The sequence below is a fragment of the Neoarius graeffei genome, chromosome 18 (genome assembly GCF_027579695.1).
Source record: "Neoarius graeffei isolate fNeoGra1 chromosome 18, fNeoGra1.pri, whole genome shotgun sequence".
Classification (NCBI taxonomy): domain Eukaryota; kingdom Metazoa; phylum Chordata; class Actinopteri; order Siluriformes; family Ariidae; genus Neoarius; species Neoarius graeffei.
In genome coordinates this window covers 2,398,902-2,419,560 of record NC_083586.1, presented here as the reverse complement: position 1 = coordinate 2,419,560, position 20,659 = coordinate 2,398,902, and the positions used below count along the sequence as shown (strand labels likewise).

General features: G+C 40.7%; 1 protein-coding gene across 1 annotated transcript in view; it reads right to left on the bottom strand.

Moving 5' to 3' along the window:
* Positions 1–20,659, bottom strand: part of LOC132865860 (zinc finger protein 271-like) — a 53,756-nt gene that overhangs the window by 12,060 nt on the left and 21,037 nt on the right. Inside the window, exons 3-5 of the mRNA XM_060898351.1 lie at positions 16,710–16,981; positions 548–615; positions 197–375 (exon numbers count right to left, since the gene is read on the bottom strand). Of these exons, the coding sequence (XP_060754334.1) occupies positions 197–375; positions 548–615; positions 16,710–16,981 (519 nt within the window). The remainder of the gene's footprint in view (positions 1–196; positions 376–547; positions 616–16,709; positions 16,982–20,659) is intronic.

Sequence of the window (20,659 nt, the reverse complement as noted above, 5' to 3'; positions counted from 1 at the left end):
TCTCTGGTTGGTCACGGTCATATGATCGAGAAGACCTACTTGGTTGGTGGAACAGGCCAAAATGAGTTCTCTGGGGAATGCTCTAGTTATGACTGCATTGTACAACAGCTTTCATCCCAGAAACACTGGTAGGCTCAGAAACGTCACGAAATGATGCAGAAAATAACCTCTATAACCTCTTAGACAAAAGTAACACCTTGCTGTCTGGTTGTTCCTGTAGGTGCAGGACTGAGTTCTTTGGCGTACTCCTCTTCATACCACACCAAGAGCTCCTGTCCTGGGTTAATGGATCGACAGCAACGATACAGAATTCCCCCTTGATACTCAAATGCCACAAGATTCTGTTCTTCTTCATTACGGGCACAATTCACATACCTAAAAGAGTGAGGCAATGTTTCAGAAAAAGGTAAAAAAATCAGATCAGAGTTACAGACTTGGAGAAAGCATGGCGGAGATATCAATGACATGAAGATAAAGTTCTTCCAACAAATGAGGAGCTGTAAAATCAAAATCACTAAAACGACCCAACAGCTAGTGTACTGCTCACCTCATCCAATTCACATGCATTTCTCTTTTGGCATCGATGTATTCTTCACACTGCATGCTCCTGCATACCTGTAGAAAAATACCACATTTACTTTTTTTTTTTTACACAAAATCAATACAGTGGGGCAAAAAAGTATTTAGTCAGCCACCAATTGTGCAAGTTCTCCCCACTTAAAAAGATGAGAGGCGCCTGTAATTTTCATCATGGGTACACTTCAACTATGAGAGACAGAATGGGGGGAAAGAATCCAGGAAATCACATTGTAGGATCTTTAATGAATTAATTGGTAAATTCCTCGGTAAAATAAGTATTTGGTCACCTACAAACAAGCAAGATTTCTGGCTCTCACAGATCTGTAACTTCTTTAAGAGGCTCCTTTGTCCTCCACTCGTTACCTGTATTAATGGCACCTGTTTGAACTCGTTATCAGTATAAAAGACACCTGTCCACAACCTCAAACAGTCACACTCCAAACTCCACTATGGCCAAGACCAAAGAGCTGTCAAAGGACACCAGAAACAAAATTGTAGACCTGCACCAGGCTGGGAAGACTGAATCTGCAATAGGTAAGCAGCTTGGTGTGAAGAAATCAACTGTGGGAGCAATTATTAGAAAATGGAAGACATACAAGACCACTGATAATCTCCCTCGATCTGGGGCTCCACGCAAGATCTCACCCCGTGGGGTCAAAATGATCACAAGAACGGTGAGCAAAAATCCCAGAACCACACGGGGGGACCTAGTGAATGACCTGCAGAAAGCTGGGACCAAAGTAACAAAGGCTACCATCAGTAACACACTACACCGCCAGGGACTCAAATCCTGCAGTGCCAGATGTGTCCCCCTGCTTAAGCCAGTACATGTCCAGGCCTGTCTGAAGTTTGCTAGAGAGCATTTGGATGATCCAGAAGAGGATTGGGAGAATGTCATATGGTCAGATGAAACCAAAATAGAACTTTTTGGTAAAAACTCAACTTGTGTTTGGAGGAGAAAGAATGCCGAGTTGCATCCAAAGAACACCATACCTACTGTGAAGCATGGGGGTGGAAACATCATGCTTTGGGGCTGTTTTTCTGCAAAGGGACCAGGACGACTGATCTGTGTAAAGGAAAGAATGAATGGGGCCATGTATCGTGAGATTTTGAGTGAAAACCTCCTTCCATCAGCAAGGGCATTGAAGTGAAATATGGCTGGGTCTTTCAGCATGACAATGATCCCAAACACACTGCCCGGGCAACGAAGGAGTGGCTTCATAAGAAGCATTTCAAGGTCCTGGAGTGGCCTAGCCAGTCTCCAGATCTCAACCCCATAGAAAATCTTTTGAGGGAGTTGAAAGTCCGTGTTGCCCAGCGACAGCCCCAAAACATCACTGCTCTAGAAGAGATCTGCATGGAGGAATGGGCCAAAATACTAGCTACAGTGTGTGAAAACCTTGTGAAGACTTACAGAAAACGTTTTACCTCTGTCATTGCCAACAAATAGACTGGTACCAAAATCCAGAATTGTGACACCCAAAGGCATTTTTGAGACAAAGTCGGCAAACAGTCTTATTTTGTCAATTTGGGTGTGCCGAATTCAAATCTGCAATATGCCGAGCTCTATCTGACCTCTGTTGACCTCTAGAGGTCATTGAACTTTGGGCCTGTAAACGTCTCAGCTGAACCCAGTTTCTCAGCTTTCTAAGGAATGAAATGTACTAAAATGATTAATGAAGTTAGCAAATGGCCTTGTTTGTTAAATGTTTGGGTGCTGAATTAATTTTTCATTTGTAAAACGACATATCACCTCTGATAACCTCAAGGTCATTAAACTTGGCCTATAGGCCTATGCATTTAACGGCATTTTTAAACTGACTTTACTCCCCCAAAAAGAATATGAACAGACAAAAAACAAATAGAAAGGAACAAATACAACATTAAATGCCAGTCCATGTACATGTGACTTACTTTTCACAATGAGAATGCCTAGGCGATCACCTTACATAACATTGCATTACATTTAGCGGTTATTGTTTATACAAAGCTACTGAAAAAAGGACAGATTCAGCAGCATACAAAATGCGGGGGCATACAGGGTATACAGGTTAATCAGGGTTAGTATATGAGAGTTTTTTTCTTTGTTGTTTGTTTTGTTTTAAACGGGGTAAAGCCTTTACAAAAAACAGTCACTAAAAGAGGTCATTGTTGAAGAATGGAAAAAGATTGATGTTGCAAAATGTCACCAACTTGTTCATTCCATGCCTAGAAGACTTGGTGTTGTCATTAAAAATCATGGAGGCCATACAAAGTACTAGATGTAGTAGTTTTTGTTGTGGGGTGTACTCATTTTTGCACCACCCTAATTTGAGTAAAACTGAAAAATGTGTAATCTAAGTTATATTATTAACCTTACTTTCACGTTATAAGTTACAGATGTTATTTTAAACTTTGAGTCACGTTTATTCGTCAGGGCATAATGAACAATGTTTCCGGTTACCCGACCGACCGTTTAAAAAATGCCCCGACCCTAGACTTTTTTGTTAGATGTTTAAAAAAAAAAAATTATTTTCACCGACCAACAATAAATTTTGAAAAAAAAAAAAAAAATCTGCATTACGATTTGCATAATATTGTCGATCTGACAATTGACTAATTCTAAAACGCATATATCGGACAAGAAACACTCATTGATTTCTCACGGCCTCAATCTGACGTCATGACCTCTTTCCGGGAAACTCCGGCACAACGCTAGGCATCATGGCGGCCAACGAAGTGTTCTCGATTACCGTGATCGGTTGCGACCACACGGAAGATTGTAAGACAATAAGTTAATTTTATAAGTTTTCAACTGTAAAAGAACTCTACAAACATTATCATCCTCCGCTGGACGAGTCATGCAAACAGTATACACACAGCGCCCAGGCTAATGGCGGTATCGATATCACGATGGAAGTCACGTTGGAAAGCCTGCTCAGCAATTTTGGCTTGCGGGCACTGACATTTGAATGTAAACGGAAGCCGGAGTTTCAAAAAATGTTAGCTGTCAAAACAAAAATACTAAAAGTACACGAGGACGCAAAAGTAGAGGCAACAAAGGTGACAAATAATGCATTCCAAGTGCTCATGGCGGGCGGCAGAGCTTTTGTTTCTGTGAAGAAGACGGGGTAAGTTTGCTTGTTGTGGGCGCCATTTTGTGTACATCAGCTGTACATATACATACATGCATTTGTGGTGGGGGTTCTGGAAACCGACAATTTAGAGTATGACAGATGGTGTTGTGAAAACTGCACAGGGCTGGTCGTTGTTGGCTCGTGGAATCCCCCAATTTACTGGTAGATTCAGATCGATATTTTATTCCAAAGTATTTTGAATACATTTGTAGTTGTTATGTTTATAGTTCCTTTAAGCGTCCGAGCACTCCATATTTTATCCATGGGCTCCGAATCCTGTATTCCACAAGCTTCACTGGTTTTCTTAGGCCTGGTTCTGGATGGTTGAGTCACAGAATGACACTTCCCCACTATGTGCCACTGTTTGTCCCACACCTAAAATTTATTTAAAAAAAAAAAACCTACCTACCCGGTATTTTGTGTGATAAAAAAAAAATTTAAATAAAAGACCTACCTACCTACCCTATTTTTTTTCCAAGATGTAATAGGAAACAAACAATTATTTTTTCTTGGCCTAATCTCGGGACGACATCTTATAATCTCGCGTAAGACTGGCATTTTTGGGCATAATAAAAAAAAAACAAACTAGTCTTAGGAATTAGCTTTTATTGAAGTAGTGTGAATTTAAACTCAGGAACGTTTTTTTTTTTTTACACTGTAGACACACAGCGTGTCGAACTGAATTAATTGTTCTATGTTCTCTCAATTGTTTAATAGATAGGCTGTGCATGCTTCTCTATTCCTCACTAACACTTGAATTTCCTTATCACACATCTTGACCTCATCAAGATTTCAGTGGATTTAGTAGTGTTATGAGCTAGCTTCCCTTTGTCTTAGCTTAGCCACACGAGGTTAATCTAGGCCTACACAAACACGTGGCCACTCACAAACACACCTTAGCTAGCATTCCTTTGTCTTAGCTTAGCCACACGAGGTTAATCTAGGCCTACACAAACACGTGGCCACTCAAACACACCTTAGCTAGCATTCCTTTGTCTTAGCTTAGCCACACGATGCTAATCTAGGCCTACCCAAACACGTGACACACACAAACACACCTTAGCTAGCAATCCATGCTAGCCTTCTGCTCAGGCCATAGGGCCTTTCACACACAAGCACACATTAGCAACACGTGCTAATTCTTTGTTTTACTTAGCAACACGTGGTCAACTCCACCTTGTGGACACAAGGCCTCACACCCACAAACACATCTTAATTAGCATACAAAGCTAATCTTTGTCTTCACTCACACACACCTCACTGTTTGTATATATTTCAACTGCAGGGTTTCCCATACATAGACCATTGTGTGGCGCAGCGCCACACAATGGATTCCTAGCGCCACACAATCAGACTCGCGATTTTGGGGAAAAAAAAAATCCGTTGCGCTAATTAAAAATAACGCAGCCTTCCCGATTCGCCTTCCGACCGCTTATTTTAAAAAGGTAGCCTACGTCGTGCTCGTGATGAGCTTTATCATAGCCTTCTTGGCTTACAGGAAACGGACATCCCTGAGTCAGGCTATAAACCAATTTTGATGCATACAGTAGCAGCTTGACGCGAGGAACCAGCTTTATTGCATTATCCCGTTTATCCCGCTTCAGCAATCACTTCCCTTACGATAGGGCACTGGAGTTTTTTTTTTTTTTTCAGGAAGCCACGCAGAATTAAATGCTCTGATAGGGCATGCAGGCTTTGCACCAATTAGGGTAATGCTTTTTCATTATTGTTAGTTGCCTTGGTGTTACCTTAAGTGGTTTCTTACATCTAATTATGATATTTTTTATTTTATTATTATTTTGTTACATTATACTATTTATTTCATTTTAGTATTGGTTGAGGTAAGTGTTGAGTTCAATATTTAAAATAAAAACCTCCAGCTTGTTTTTTGCAATTTATTCCTTGAATGTCAACTAAAGAATGATTGAAAGATTGCCACCAAAAAGGCAAAAAACTAAGGTCAAAACCAGAGATGCACCGACTGACCGGCTGCCGATCGGAATCGGCCATGACCGGCGACCGGCTGGTCAAAATTAAAATATGCCGATTTTCTGCCGATCAAAACTTGTGTATCACATAGAGATGAAAGTGGAAATACTCGTAATTCGCAACTAAAAAGACTGCAGCTCCACTGGCAGCTTGAACATGCTTTCTAGTGCGATTGTGTTGCGCTTGCGCAGAACGGTGCCAGTCCTGCGCGCCTAACGAGCTCTGGCGCGCGCGCCGTTAACAAAAAAAAAAAAAATTCACTATATTTGGATATCCAGCTTATCCAAAGCTATTGATGTTTGGATATCCAAATATAGTGAATTTTTTTTGTGTGTGCCAGATATTGGATGTGAAAAGAAGAAAATGTTTGTGGTTGTGTGAATTTCCCATTACAGGAATTAATACGTTAGCCTATTACCAAACATCTAGTTAGATTTGTACAAAGAGAGAGAGAGAAAAATGTCTTTTTGTTTGTTTTACAACCTTGGTTGCACTTGATTCCATTGGAAATTACTCTACAAATACACATTTGACAAAGATGATAGAATGGCTATGGTATAAGTATGACTGGAAATTATTTTTGTATTTTGATACTGAATGAAGAAATGGGTTGTTCTATAAGGCATAAGTTTTCAGATCTAAATAGGCTTATGAAAGTGTGTTCCATAGCAGTAGGCAAATAATATATGAGGGGGAAGTTGTTTTTGTGCCAGATATTGGATGGGAAAAGAAAAAATGTTTGTGTGAATTTCCTATTTCAGGAATTAGGTATGTTAATACCAAATATGAAGAAAGATTTTACAAAGAACAATGTCTTTTTGTTTGTTTTCAACCTTTGAGGTGTTTTTATTACTGAATTATATACTGAATTTATTATTGAAAATCTGGCAGAATGTTCTATTAAAGAAAAGATAAAAAGAAAATAGTCTTTGTGTGTGCTGTGAAGTGGTTTGAAAAAATGAAATTGGAATCAGTCAAAATCGGTATCGGCAGGTCACACTCCATGGAAAATCGGAATCGGCCCAAAGAATTTGCAATCGGTGCATCTCTAGTAAAAACTAAACTTTAACTTCAATTTTGGTGAGTAATTTGCATAAATTTAAAAGACAGGTTTTCCACCAACATCAAGCCCAGCAAACTAATGGCCTGCCCTGTAATGTAAAGTTGGGTCAAGGAATGAAACCAGGCAGAGTTCTGGGAAAAATTGTTTTAGCTGTCTTCTCTTGAAGAACTTAAAAGAATTTAGATTGAACTGAATAATCTCAAATGCTTCTTGTAGCTTTAAAATAGTCCCAGCAGGCGACTCTGAAGAAAAATACTGTGTGTTTGAACACCGCCCGCTGTAAACACTTTGCATACACATATTTTAAGTTCGTTTCTTAGACAAGGATTTTTTTTTTAAGCTTGTTACCTCGTTAACAGTTTCGGCGAGAATCTCCCGCCTTCTTCAGAAACAGTCACCAGATGTCGAGTGGTGACGTGCCTTATCAGCTGATGTTGCGTTACGGAGGCGTGAACGTCCCGCCCAATTTGACAGGTAGTTCACGCCTCCTGCTGTCAGGTCGCTCCTCCAGAATGGCGCTCCAGGTGTGCGACAGCGCGTACGCTCCCTCATCCCGGTTCATCGTCCTCTGCGCCCGCTTACGTATCTCCACTGCCTCTAAAATCCAACGCTGGAATCTATTTTCTTCAGCGCGAATGACTCTGGCCTCTTCCCAATTCATTATGTGATTTTGATTCTGTTTCTGAAGAAGGCGGGAGATTCTCGCCGAAACTGTTAACGAGGTAACAAGCTTAAAAAAAAAAATCCTTGTCTAAGAAACGAACTTAAAATATCTGTAATAGTTAGACATAATGAACATCCACTACATATTAAAAATAAGTTATGGAGAAGATTGTGCCAAAGAGGTACGCTACCTGGAAAAGCTAGGAAAAAAATTGGCGCGACAAAGAAACCATCTCCGCTTCAATCTCCGCTGCCGAGACGAAGGCGTCATTCCAGCAAGCCTCTACATAAAAAATCCGATACCAACAAGAAACGCGGAAAGGACCATCGAAAAAGCACGAATGACTCTGGTAAGAGAAAGAATCAGATGCACGACTAACAAAATCAACAATTTAAACACAGAAATAGCGCAAAGAAAATAAGATTTCAAACGCCGGTTCAAATTCAGCAGTGAAATGGAAAAAAATATGGAAGAACATCTGAATGCAATACAAGAACAAGAGTTTTCAAAAACAAAAACATGCCATATTAAAAAACTGAACAGACTTATCAGTAAGAAACAAAATAAATGCAAGGACAAGCAAACAAACGAAAAATGGATTTGCAACCTGTCTAAACACACACTAACAACAGCAGAACGCACTATACTCTCACGGGGACTAAACTATGCCATCACACCAAATAAAATCCCGCATGAAGAATTCATATTAGCCACGGAACTAGCGTGCAATATGATACAGGACCAAGGACAGAAGGCCGCATTAAGGAACGAAATAGCAGGCATCCTCACCTCAGCTAAACCGCCACCCAGAAACATAACCAAACAGGAAATGGAAGCCATCAGAACACTTACAAAGAACAAGAAAATAACAATATTACCGGCTGATAAAGGGAGGACCACGGTTATCATGGACACTAATCAATATGAAAAACAAATGAATTAAATGCTCACGGACCCAAACACATATGAAGTATTAAAAAAAGACCCGACGGAGGAAAAGAAAAAAAGACTAAAGCTATTACTCAAACCGTTACTGGACGACAACAAAATCGATAAACAAACATACAACCACTTCATCCCCACAGCAAACATCACCCCCCGGATATACGGCACACCGAAAATTCATAAACCCGGAGCACCACTAAGACCCATAGTAGACAGTATAGGATCAGTTACTTACAACCTTTCCAAGACACTGGCAGACATAATCAAACCACTCCTCGGACTTACGGAATACCACTGCAAAAACTCAAAACAACTGGCGAAAGAATTAAAGGAAATCAAGATAAAAAAGGATGAAATGTTTGTATCGCATGACGTCATATCCCTCTTTACAAAAACACCGGTCACAAACACTCTCAACATAGTAGAAAACCGGTTAAAAGCAGACAGAACCCTGAAAAAACGCACAAAACTTACAGTACAGGACATAACAAAACTATTACATTTCATTTCCACATATTTCCAATTTAGAGGCATAATCTATAGACAAAAAGATGGCTTTGCAATGGGGGACCCACTATCTGCCACTCTATGTAACTTTTTTATGGAGGATCTGGAAACCTGAGCCATAGAAACAGCACCGGACGACTGCAAACCCATTTTCTGGAAACGATATGTTGATGACATTCTCGAAATAACCAAAACAGGCCACACACAACAACTCACGGATCATTTAAACTCCATAGACAAGACAGGCAACATCAAATTCACACACGAAGAGGAAACGGACAAGACAATAGCTTTTTTGGATTTAAAAATGCACCACACAGAAGAAGGGAACATTAGAATCACAACATACAGAAAACCTACACACACCGACCAATATCTTCTCTGGACATCTGAACATCCCATAGCACATAAAATGTCAGTAATCAGAACACTATACGACCGAGCACAGAGCATCACAGAGGAGAAAGACAGACAGGAGGAGGACCAACACATCCAACAGGCATTAAAAAACTGCCAATATCCACCGTGGGCAATTCGAAAAGGGAAATTACAGACACAAATAAAAGAAAAAAACAAACAAACAAGAAAAAACACCGAAAAAACAAACCGAGGCTTTGTCACACTACCATACATAAAAGGAGTCACAGAACGCATCCAACGATCCATGAGGAAATACCACATCAACACCCCGGTCAAACCATACAAGAACCTCCGACAGCTGCTAGTTCACCCCAAAGACAAAATACAACTGGATAATAAATGCAACGTCATCTATGAAATCCCTTGCCGTTCATGTAATAAAGTCTATATTGCTGAAACGGGCAGATGCTTCCATACTCGAAGGAAAGAACACCAAATAGAGTGTGAAAAAGAAACAACAAAAAGACTCACAAGATCCGAAAAAGAAAAAGCAAACCAAGAAAACCTAAAATCAGCCATTTCAGACCACTGCAAACGGCAAAATCACATAATGAATTGGGAAGAGGCCAGAGTCATTCGCGCTGAAGAAAATAGATTCCAGCGTTGGATTTTAGAGGCAGTGGAGATACGTAAGCGGGCGCAGAGGACGATGAACCGGGATGAGGGAGTGTACGCGCTGTCGCACACCTGGAGCGCCGTTCTAGAGGAGCGACCTGACAGCAGGAGGCGTGAACTACCTGTCAAATTGGGCGGGACGTTCACGCCTCCGTAACGCAACATCAGCTGATAAGCAGGCATGAAAATGGGTCAGGGGTTGAAAAGGTGAGAAGGGTGCGCACGCGCGGGGGTGGGGTATTGTCAGGCGACGGGCGTTGGTGGTGCGGAGGAAATACTTCCGGTACACTGATGTATCGCAGTTTGGACGTGAGCAATCAAAGCATGGCTGCCTTTGTTTGCATAATTTATGTCCTTGTGGCAGAGAACACACCTGGCCAATCCCTCTCTGTCAATTTTCTTAAAGAAATCCCCAACATGAAAGGACACCTCTTGTCCCTTCACAGATACCTTGCCCTCCAGCTTAAGCCAGGCCCACTTCCAGCTGCATTTAATGCCTGCATCCAGCTTAACAGCTGCAGCGTCCTCTTCCCCCAACACACTCATTCTAAGGATAATGTTTGTATTAGTGCAAGTGGTACATCAGCATCAACTGTAAACCACTCTCTACTGTTAGTCCGTGACCTAGAGGGGTTGGTCGTTACGGAAAAAGTGGCAAAGGCTACCATACCTTTTCTGAAAGCTTGGAGTCTCAGCTTTTCAATGATGTATGATGGCCATCTGACAGGAGTAGCTGTTTTGAGTTATCACACATAATGTAAACTAAGGTTGAGAAAATATTGTGTATAAATCAAGCAGAACACTGATATTGCCGAAATCTATATTGGACATATTGGAATATTTTATTTTGTTATGTTTGGCATCATTTTAAAGGGGAGACTCTGAGCTTTCATTTAAATCCTTTTGTGAGCATTTTAGATGAGTACAGCCAACCCTGGAGCTCTTCAAACTTTTAATCACACACATTTTCCTTCCATTTCCGCCTAAGTCATCCTTTGTCTTTTAATTCTGTGGCACCAGGGAGCACCAGAAAAACAAAATCCAAACACTGAAATACTGGCATGACCCTGAGGATTCAGAAAATGTACCATTTACCCATATTATCTGATTTGGAGGGGGGATTTTCAGTCTGATAACAGACATGGCGTTTTTTCAAAGACAAAACAGTAGTGTACGATTCTCATTTGTTGACATGTCGAGTTGAAAGTCTGAGGTAAAACATTTTTAGAAAAAGTTGTTATTCAGCATTTTGAGATATTTCAAAGGGTCCTTAATACATGTCCACCACATATAATTTATATCAGGTCCCAACTTTCATGGAATTTACATTACAAAATGAATACAGTGTTCTGCTTGATTTATACGCAATATTTTCTCAACCTTAGTTTACATTATGTGTGATAACTCAAAACAGCTACTCTTGTCAGACGGCCATCATACATCACTGAAAAGCTGAGACTCCAAGCTTTCAGAAAAGGTATGGTAGCCTTTTCCACTTTTTCGGTAACTGTTTCCATATTTTGAGGCCCTGGCTCATGGTCTGTGTGTTCACACCAGAAACTACTAAAGCTTTAATGGCCAGGAGTAGGCTAGCTGACTTAGAATGGTGACAAAAGCTACAGCAGCGACTAAAAATAATATCAACATAACGATTTACACAACAGCTTTAGTGGCTTTTGGTCTAAACACACGGCAAGCCTTTCGTGACACACTCTTCCCTGTTGTCTTCTCTCTAATTTTGTGCTGAAAAAAATTGACGCCCCGTCTTGTCAATGGTTGGAGCCCGGGCAGTAAATGCGAGACGCCCGCTTTCGCTATTTTAGATGGCTCAAAACCATTACGTTTTAATGAATCAATAAATAACAGTGTAAAACAGTGGAGTGTAAAAATGACCAGGGTTCACAAGTTTTTATTTTGTCACAAAAGGCTTCAAGCATGGGCCAAAGCATAGGCTAACAAGTTTTAGAGTTTACCACTTCACCTTCAGCCTTTTCAGCCCCTCACGTGAATATTATCCTCACACGTCCCTGAAATACCAATTACAGAGATAATAGAAAGAAGTTTGTGTTTCTTATTTTATGTTACTGTTAACTACACAAGCTTTAAGCTAACTTAATATCTGGCAAACGGGAGCTATTATTTTCACCAGAGCTTCGGCTAGCTCTGGCAGTGTTCAACGCAAGCTGTAGCGAACGGCAGTAACTTTGTTATACCGCACAAAATATGAAAACGATTGAAACCATTACTCACCAAATTCAATCCGCTGGTAAATGCAGGTAAATGTGTAAGTTACGCTCTGGTCTGCCTTGTCCCAGGCCATCCTTAAAAAAAATCCGTTTCCTGTCCACCGGGTGAGCAAAAAAATTTTCAGTCGGGAGGGAGGGATTTTTATTTTTAATTTTTTTTTTTAAATTATATATGGATAAGAAATTGCAATGCTGTGTTTGCTTTTTCTTTCAGTACTTTTTTATTACAAAATCAGACATTTAATAAAATGACAGTTTAATCAACTGAAACTTGTACAAAAACTTTAAGTTAGCATTTTAAATGCTGACTGCAACATTTGCAAAACTTTTACAAAGGTACTTAAAATGTCCAACACACGGACTTTTTGTAGTTCTAAATCGAGCGTTAGGCCTAGTTCGGATGAAATTACACTATTAAAATGATCACTGAATGATTTGTTTTTCTGAATCTTTACTATTTTGTTGTTCGCTAGAATACCATTTTGCGATTTCACACTTAAGCAAATGTTTGAAAACTCCGGATCTCCTTCCTTCATGGTGGCTGCCATTTTTTTTGTGCCGCACGGCGCATTCGCAGAGCTGATTCGACAGGGCTTTCCACAAGCGCCGGCTGCGGCCACACAATTAAGTCCAGCCAGCTACTTTAATGACTATTTTTGTAGCCCACAGGCTCTAAATATTAATTTTCGATTTTAATAAAATTAAATGTTTATCTAACGGACTGACAATAATGTCAAACTGAACCGCACTCATTTAAGTTGTGATTCGCGCTGTTTGTACCGATAATAACCACAAATTCCCCGCAGACTTCGTTGATCGGGCAGAGGAACTCATCCGCGGCCCCGACATGCAGTGTGTGTGCGCGCGCACTTGGCGGAGGCAGTATGAGCTTTAGTGGAAAGCCCTGGGAATGCGTAAATGTCAAGTTCAAGTTTAGATTTACGAACCCGAAAAAAATGTCGAAAAACCGGCGTTAAAAAAAAAAATTCACACGCACAAACGGCACTCACCCGGCCGGTGGACCGGAAACAGAACATTTTTTAATAATGGCCCCAGGTGGATATTAGGGCTTTGACCTTGGCCCAAAAATCATATTCGAAGTTCGTTTGGAAATTAATCTAGACATTCGAATAGTATTCGAACTTTTATTAATTATATTATTCTTAAATGCCTCACTAACACCTCGGCATCAAAATTAAATATGATATTCAGTCCACCAGGGGGCAGTGTTTAGTCAATGTCAATAAGATTACGTGCAGGAAATATGAAATATTCAGGCGTGTTTTTACAACCACTACTAATGAAACGTGCAGTGTCATAGTAATTGGCATTATACCGGCTGACACTTAACGTTACATAATCCACAAACTTCGTCGTTTGTCCGTTGCCTTTTTTGTGTGAAACGCTGTTCCTTCGGTTTCCTGGTTGCTTGTACTGATGAAAGCCTCTAAACTGTAGCCTCACTGACAATCAAAGGGGAACGTTTACAAAATGAGCAGGTACTGCTAGGCCTACACCTAATCCGTGAGTTTATAACACTGCCGTTCCGAGCCCATTCGTGTTGGCTTTTGAGAATGTTTGTTTTGAATGAGACCGGTGTCAGCTGTCATGTCACTGCTTCCTGCTCGCGTCTCTGATTCACAATTCAAACAAACACGGGCACGATATGTTATAAGATCACATTAGTTTTACGTGCTCACTTCATTAACTTATGAACTTCATGGCATGTAAATTCCACCATGTGTAGGCTAAATTAATTTAGGCCTATAGGCTACTTGCGCAAGTAAGCTAATAGTTTTTTTTTTTAGTTTTTTTTTAGCAACTATCCCAAGTTGACAAAAATAACAGCGCATGAAAGCATTACTGCGCAGTGTCGCATAGTCAGCTTGACGCTAACGTCTACAGGTGCCCAGATAAGACAAAAGACAATGACCTTTGCGATTCACATAAATTCCACAGACGTTAAAAAAAAAAAAAAAACCTGCGACCTGAACTGAAAACGTTTACAACCACATTCACAAAAATAAAAGAATTATGCCTAATGATACCATATACAGGCTCGAATATTTAGAGCTGCCTAATATTCGTTCGAACATCTCTTTTTTTCACAACATTCGAATTGTATTCGAATATCGAAGTTCGAAGTCAAAGCCCTAGTGGATATGTCCTGCTTCTCGTTCTCGCAGCTTTGCAATTCAACCACAGGCTCTCTCCATGCACTCCAAGTACACGTGAAGAGTGTGCGCATGATTGGAATAATGGAACGCAGTTTGGCATATGATTGGTTCTCGGCAGCGAAGCAGCCAGGAGGATTTACTGACCGTCCAAGTGTCATTTAAAGGGCCGATTTCTGAAGTGCTCAGTTTGCGTATTAAGTCAATCATATGATAATTAAAAAAAAAAATCTCCCGCCCCCCCAAAAAAATCTCCTCAGATCTACACGATTCGCGTAGGTCACCCTTTTTGACTTCAAAACGGCGAATTTCACCGAAAGGTGAGAGATTTTCATGCCTGGATAAGGCACGTCACCACTCGACATCTGGTGACTGTTTCTGAAGAAGGCGGGAGATTCTCGCCGAAACTGTTAACGAGGTAAGCTTAAAAAAAAAAAAAAATCCTTGTCTAAGAAACGAACTTAAAATATCTGTAATAGTTAGACATAATGAACATCCACTACATACTTTGCATACACCCCAATGACCAACTCCACCGACCGCCACGACACCACTGCGCACGATTCCCTCATCGGCACAGTGGAGCACCACAAATTGCTACCTGGTCTGTGGGAAACACTGAACTGCCATTATCCATTTTTTATCTTTGTTATAATAAATTCATTTATTATTGAAACTGTGTTTATTTGTGTTCCAATATCTTTGAAGTCCCCAATCTCCAAGAATTCAAAGGTGCATATGATTTATGTAATATGGTAAGTGATCATAATAATTTGGAATATACCATAATTTAGCTGTCTGGTAATTTATTATTAAGCGCCAAAATTAATGGTATTAATTAATGAGACTGATTCAATGAAAATGATTAAATGGTATGATTCAAATGAGACTGATTCAATTTTAATTATTAACCTTCAGATTTAATGAGATTGATCACTCAATTACCCAAATGCACCTACACTGGGGATAGATTAGGGATAAAATTAGCTCATGTTTCAAGTCGTTCAAATTCTGTAAAGCTGCTTTGTGACAGTGTCTATTGTTAAAAGCGCTATACAAATAAACTTGACTTGACTAGAGGGTGAAGAGTGGGGAGCCATTGCTGAGGCAATCAGACAGGAAGTCCTTTATCCAGAGGCAGATGGATTAAGACAGTCTCAGGTCTGTCAGGTTGGACACCTGACTGTGAGGGAGAATGGTGTTGAATGCTGAGCTAAAGTCCAGAAAGAACAGCCTAGCATAGCTCTCCTGCTGCTCAAGGTGAGTGAGGGCAGTGTGGAGAGTTGTTGCTATGGCGTCCTCTGTAGACCCATTAGCTCTACAAGTATACTGGTGTCTAACATGGGTGGGGGACTTGAGATGATGCAAGTCTGAACCAGTTGCTCAAAGCGCTTCATGATGACGGGAGTAAGTGCCACTGGTCAGTGGTCATTCAGGCTGCTAATGGTCTTTTTTTGGCAATGGAAGATGGTAGAGGACTTCAGGCAGGGTGGGATGGTGGACTGGGACAGGGACTGATTGACTTATGTGACATCCTATGCTCTGTACATAACATGGTTCTAGATGTTTTATTTTACTACAAGATACATGCCTATCAGAAATACTGGACAGAGGTGGTCAATTACTGCAGGAGTCTTGGTCAAGGTGGCTCATTGCTATTTAGCCCCTAATGTTCTCCAAGCTTTAACATTAACAGCCCCATGAGCCTTTGCACTCTGGCAAGGCTCCATGGAACTGGCAACAACTAAAGCGACTGCCTTTTCTGGTCGCTACAATAATAATCCTCATCCCTGGAGCCAAATTTATTTTCAAAATGGAATTAAAGGCCATTTAGATAAAAAAAAAAGTAAAAGTGACTACCTACAAACATTTTTAATGAAAAAGTACAGTCATTGTTGTATTTAAAAAAAAAATATTATTATTTCATGAGCCTGCATGAAAATGCATGGGGTTGCTCAAAATTCCACAGCACACTTCACTTTGTCTCACAGCACACCGGGTATATACTGTCTCATCTCATCTCATTATCTCTAGCCGCTTTATCCTGTTCTACAGGGTCGCAGGCAAGCTGGAGCCTATCCCAGCTGACTACGGGCGAAAGGCGGGGTACACCCTGGACAAGTCGCCAGGTCATCACAGGGCTGACACATAGACACAGACAACTTGAGCACTGAGGTGTTACTAGTATTTTCATTAACAGGCAAGTTCCACCACACTGGCTAAAAGAACCGATGTCGGACCGCATTGTGCTCAAACTTGCAATTTACACCACTACTCCACATATCATCTGCAAGAAGAAATTGATATTAATTGGAGCTACCTTCATCTAGTCATCATATTTTGTTACATAAAAATATGCAATCTTTATAATAAAATTTATGACAAACTCACAACTGAGGAGTCTCCACTGTTCTTGGCTTCCTCTCGGTTCACCAGCTCTCCCTGGCAGGGGCCGAAGTGTGCACCTACTGGAACAGTCTCCCCCTTATTAAACACTCCCAGGCCTGCATCAGGAATACTGGACTTCTGGATTTCTAGCCCAGGAGGAAGTGTTTGTCTGGCTCGGTCAGGGACTCCCATGGGAACAGGAGTATCGGGGATGAAGAGGGGTGGTCCATGAACCTCGCATTTGTTGAGTAAGAAGGATTTGCAAACTTCACAGTCTAGGAGTAGAGAAAACACAACAGGAAGAAATGACGTCCAAATGTGTGTGCAATCTGTGTGTGTCTATCTAAGACCATATACAGTACATTAGTACTGTATAAAGATTATCCTAAGAAAGCTTGCCAGTAAGGTTCACTGAGCATCTGGTTGAGACTAGGTGTCCATCAGGACTGGGATCAAACAGGACACAAAGTACCAGTATTGGCAAAAAATATGGAAACACCTACCAAAATGACAAAACACCACAATTTGACCTTTTGTTCTCAAGTCATGGATTAAAGCAAAAAGAAAATTATTTGACTGAAAATTTACGGGGGGGGGGGTTATGGGTGGAGTTCGATGAAATTCTACTGGGGGGGGGGTTATGGATGGATTTCGATGAAATTCTGAGAATGGTTAACTTAGAACTGATAACTTTATTATCAATTAATTAATGGATTAATATATTCAAATTTATTGCACTCTCTTTCCATTGCTTCCGTATATTATTTTTTGTGGCAAACCACACAAATGCAAGCGCCTGGAATGTTTGGCTTTCCGTTTTCACCTATTTCGTACAGCCAAGCCCACCTCCACTTGTTTTTTACACCTTTATCGATGGCAGACGCATCAGTGCCTTCTTTCATGTAAAGCGCATCCATGCTGCCGAAACCGAAAGCAGAATGACATGCTCCTCTATGCTCAACGTCAATATAGAAAAAAGTTTGGATCTTCGCTTAAATTAAAATTATAATTTGACCTTACTTTGTGTTGAATACGACTTCAAAAACAATTCAAGATTTTATTAAGAGAAATATTGTGGCCAACACGAGTGTTAAGTTACCTAAAAGATCGCGTGAAGTTGGCTGCTATCTACTTTGCGTTCGTTCTCATTTTCCTCCATCGTTTCATAGGCCAGAAACAGATGTTTTGACATAATTTAACTTAGTAGGCTATGATTATTATTTAACCATAGTCTTCTAGACATTTTGACTGTTTGGGGCATTGAACGCTGGTGTATGATTTTCAGGGAATAAAGTTTAGCGCATGTCGGAACATCATTGCACTCGCAGCCTCCAACTCCTCAAACGTCCTTTAAATTGTGATATAACGTAGGCTATATGGCACGGTTCTAACATACCTTACACACTGGCCTAACAAAAATAATAATTGTTGGGGCGTCTGCTGATTTGTTAGCTATAAATTTAGGTCTAATTACTTCTGACAGTCTGCAAGCATTGCACCGTCGGGTCTTCAAGTCTGGCTGAAGCAGAGGAGCGGGCTTTCCGGGGTTTATTATTATTATTATTTTTTTAACATGCTCCATTTCTGTATGTCCAGGTTTGAACTAAGTCATTTTGGCAAGATTTAATTTAATACAAAACAGAAATGGTCAGACAAGCACGCCAAGCAGATGGGAATGTATTTTGCCAATTTTGACAGTGCATGTTTTTTTAATGCCGCACCGTAGACAGCGAACATTTAAACATGATCAAACATAGGAAAAGAACGAAACAAAGCATGGCTCAAAAACAAAAAAGTTAAATAAACCCTGCTGATAGTTGATGGTGTTGCAACACATCAGTGTTATAACCCAATCTCTACCCAACCACCCGTCATTTTAATTCTCCTCGGATCAGCACCGACCTCACATTTGGCCTTGGGAGAGTTCAGCTGACGGAAATCCGTCACACGACGGAAAACTTTAATCCATGTCTCAAGTTCTCTTAATAAACTAAAACATTTTCATAACAAACAAATGTTACAAGTAACCAGAGTAAATCATTCTAAAATATTATCAATATTTGGTATGGAACCCCTTGACACTGAAGTGCACTGACACGATCAGGCATGCTATCAAAGTTTATGAATAAAATCAAGTGGAATTGATCTCCATATGTCTTGCAACACTTCCCAGAGCTGTGGCAGGTTTGAAGGAGCCCTTTTCACCTTCTCTCACTCCATGTAGTTCCAGACTTGCTCAATTATATTCATGTCAGGACTTTGGGCTGGCCTATCAAGAATTGCCAAGCTGCCATCTTGTTCTTTGTTTTGTAAACACTGTTTAACCATCCCAGCTGTGTGTTTTGGGTCATTATCTTGCTGGAAGATAAAGTTGTTGCCAATGAGAGCTCTTCCAGAAGGCACAGCATGATTGATGAGGATTTGTCTGTACTTGTCAGCAGTGAGGGTCCCATCTATTTTGTAGAGATGACCAACTCCATTGTAGGTGATGGCTCCCCATACTTGCAGGACCCCTCCGCCATGTTTTACTGTGGGAGAAATACAGTTTGCCTTGTATCTTTCTCCCTTTCTGCACCTGACTTACTGTTGCATAGCGTTGCCAAATAATTCAAAATTTCTTCTCATCTGAGAACATGACTCTTTTCCACTGCTCAGAAGTCCAACTCCTGTGAATTTTTGCCCAGTTAAGTCTCTTCTGCTTATTTCCACCTCTCAACAAAAGTTTTGCGCACTGACACATGACCTTTGAGGCCTTCTGCTGAGAGCGTCTTCCTAACCAGGTGTGGGGAGACATCCTTGCCTGTAGCATCTTGGAGGTCCTGTGCCAGTTCCTTGCTGGATTTCTTCCTCTCTCATAGGGATGTAGTCTTGAGGTACTGGACATCAGCTTTAGTCAACTTTTTCTTCCTTCCTCTGCCTGAAATGTTCTTGAAGTTCCCAGTCTTCTGGTGATGCTTGAGGCATTTCCAGACAGCACTGTGGGTCACATGCAGTTTCTTTGCTATGGCTCATTATGAATGGCCCTCCTCCCACAAAACTTTCATCCTAATACGCTGCTCTTCTGTAGTTTCTCGCTCTGATGCCATTTCTGCCTGTTGCCTGGCTGTAGTCAGAGGATAAATACTTTTTCTAATGAATTATTTGTAGAGACCACATGACTTAGTTAATGGTTTTCACCTGTGGAATAATTAGCATATCATGGTAGGATTGCCCAACAAGGAGTGATTAAGGTGGTTTTTGGGGCTAAACTAAACAAAAAGAGATACTATTTCCAATATTTTTATGATGTTTATCACACAACAATGTACAAAACTGCTAGTGTTTTCATGGGTAAAGTATAAAATTGTGGTTAAAAGGTGTCTGTATCTTCATAATGTATTTCAGTTGCCTTCAGTGTGAGATTCTGATGTCATTTGCACAGATTAAGTATGCAAAATCGATCTTTTCCTAGGCATTTCCATATTTTGTGCCAGCACTGGATACGAGTATGAGGGTTTTTTTACTTCCTTGTGGGAGTAAACAAATGGTCAGATACGAAGCTTGCAGGGCAAAATAAAACGAATGTTCATTAACATGACTGTGGCACTGCATGATGTATTTACAGTATTCTCTTCGGACTTGCCTGGTCAGGGTTGTTTTAAATTCAGCTACTTGTTTGCTTATCTTCTGGGGAACAGAATTTCCCAAATTTGTTATGAAAATCACATGCAGGTACAAACAAAATTAACTGCGGCATGGTGGTGTAGTGGTTAGCATGGTTGCCTCACAGCAAGAAGGTTCTGGGTTCGAACCCAGCGGCCGGCGAGGGCCTTTCTGTGTGGAGTTTGCATGTTCTCTCCGTTTCTCCGTGTCTGCGTGGGTTTCCTCCGGGTGCTCTGGTTTCCCCCACAATCCAAAGACATGCAGTTTGGTTAACGTGGGGCGGCCTTGGGCTGAGGTGCCCTTGAGCATGG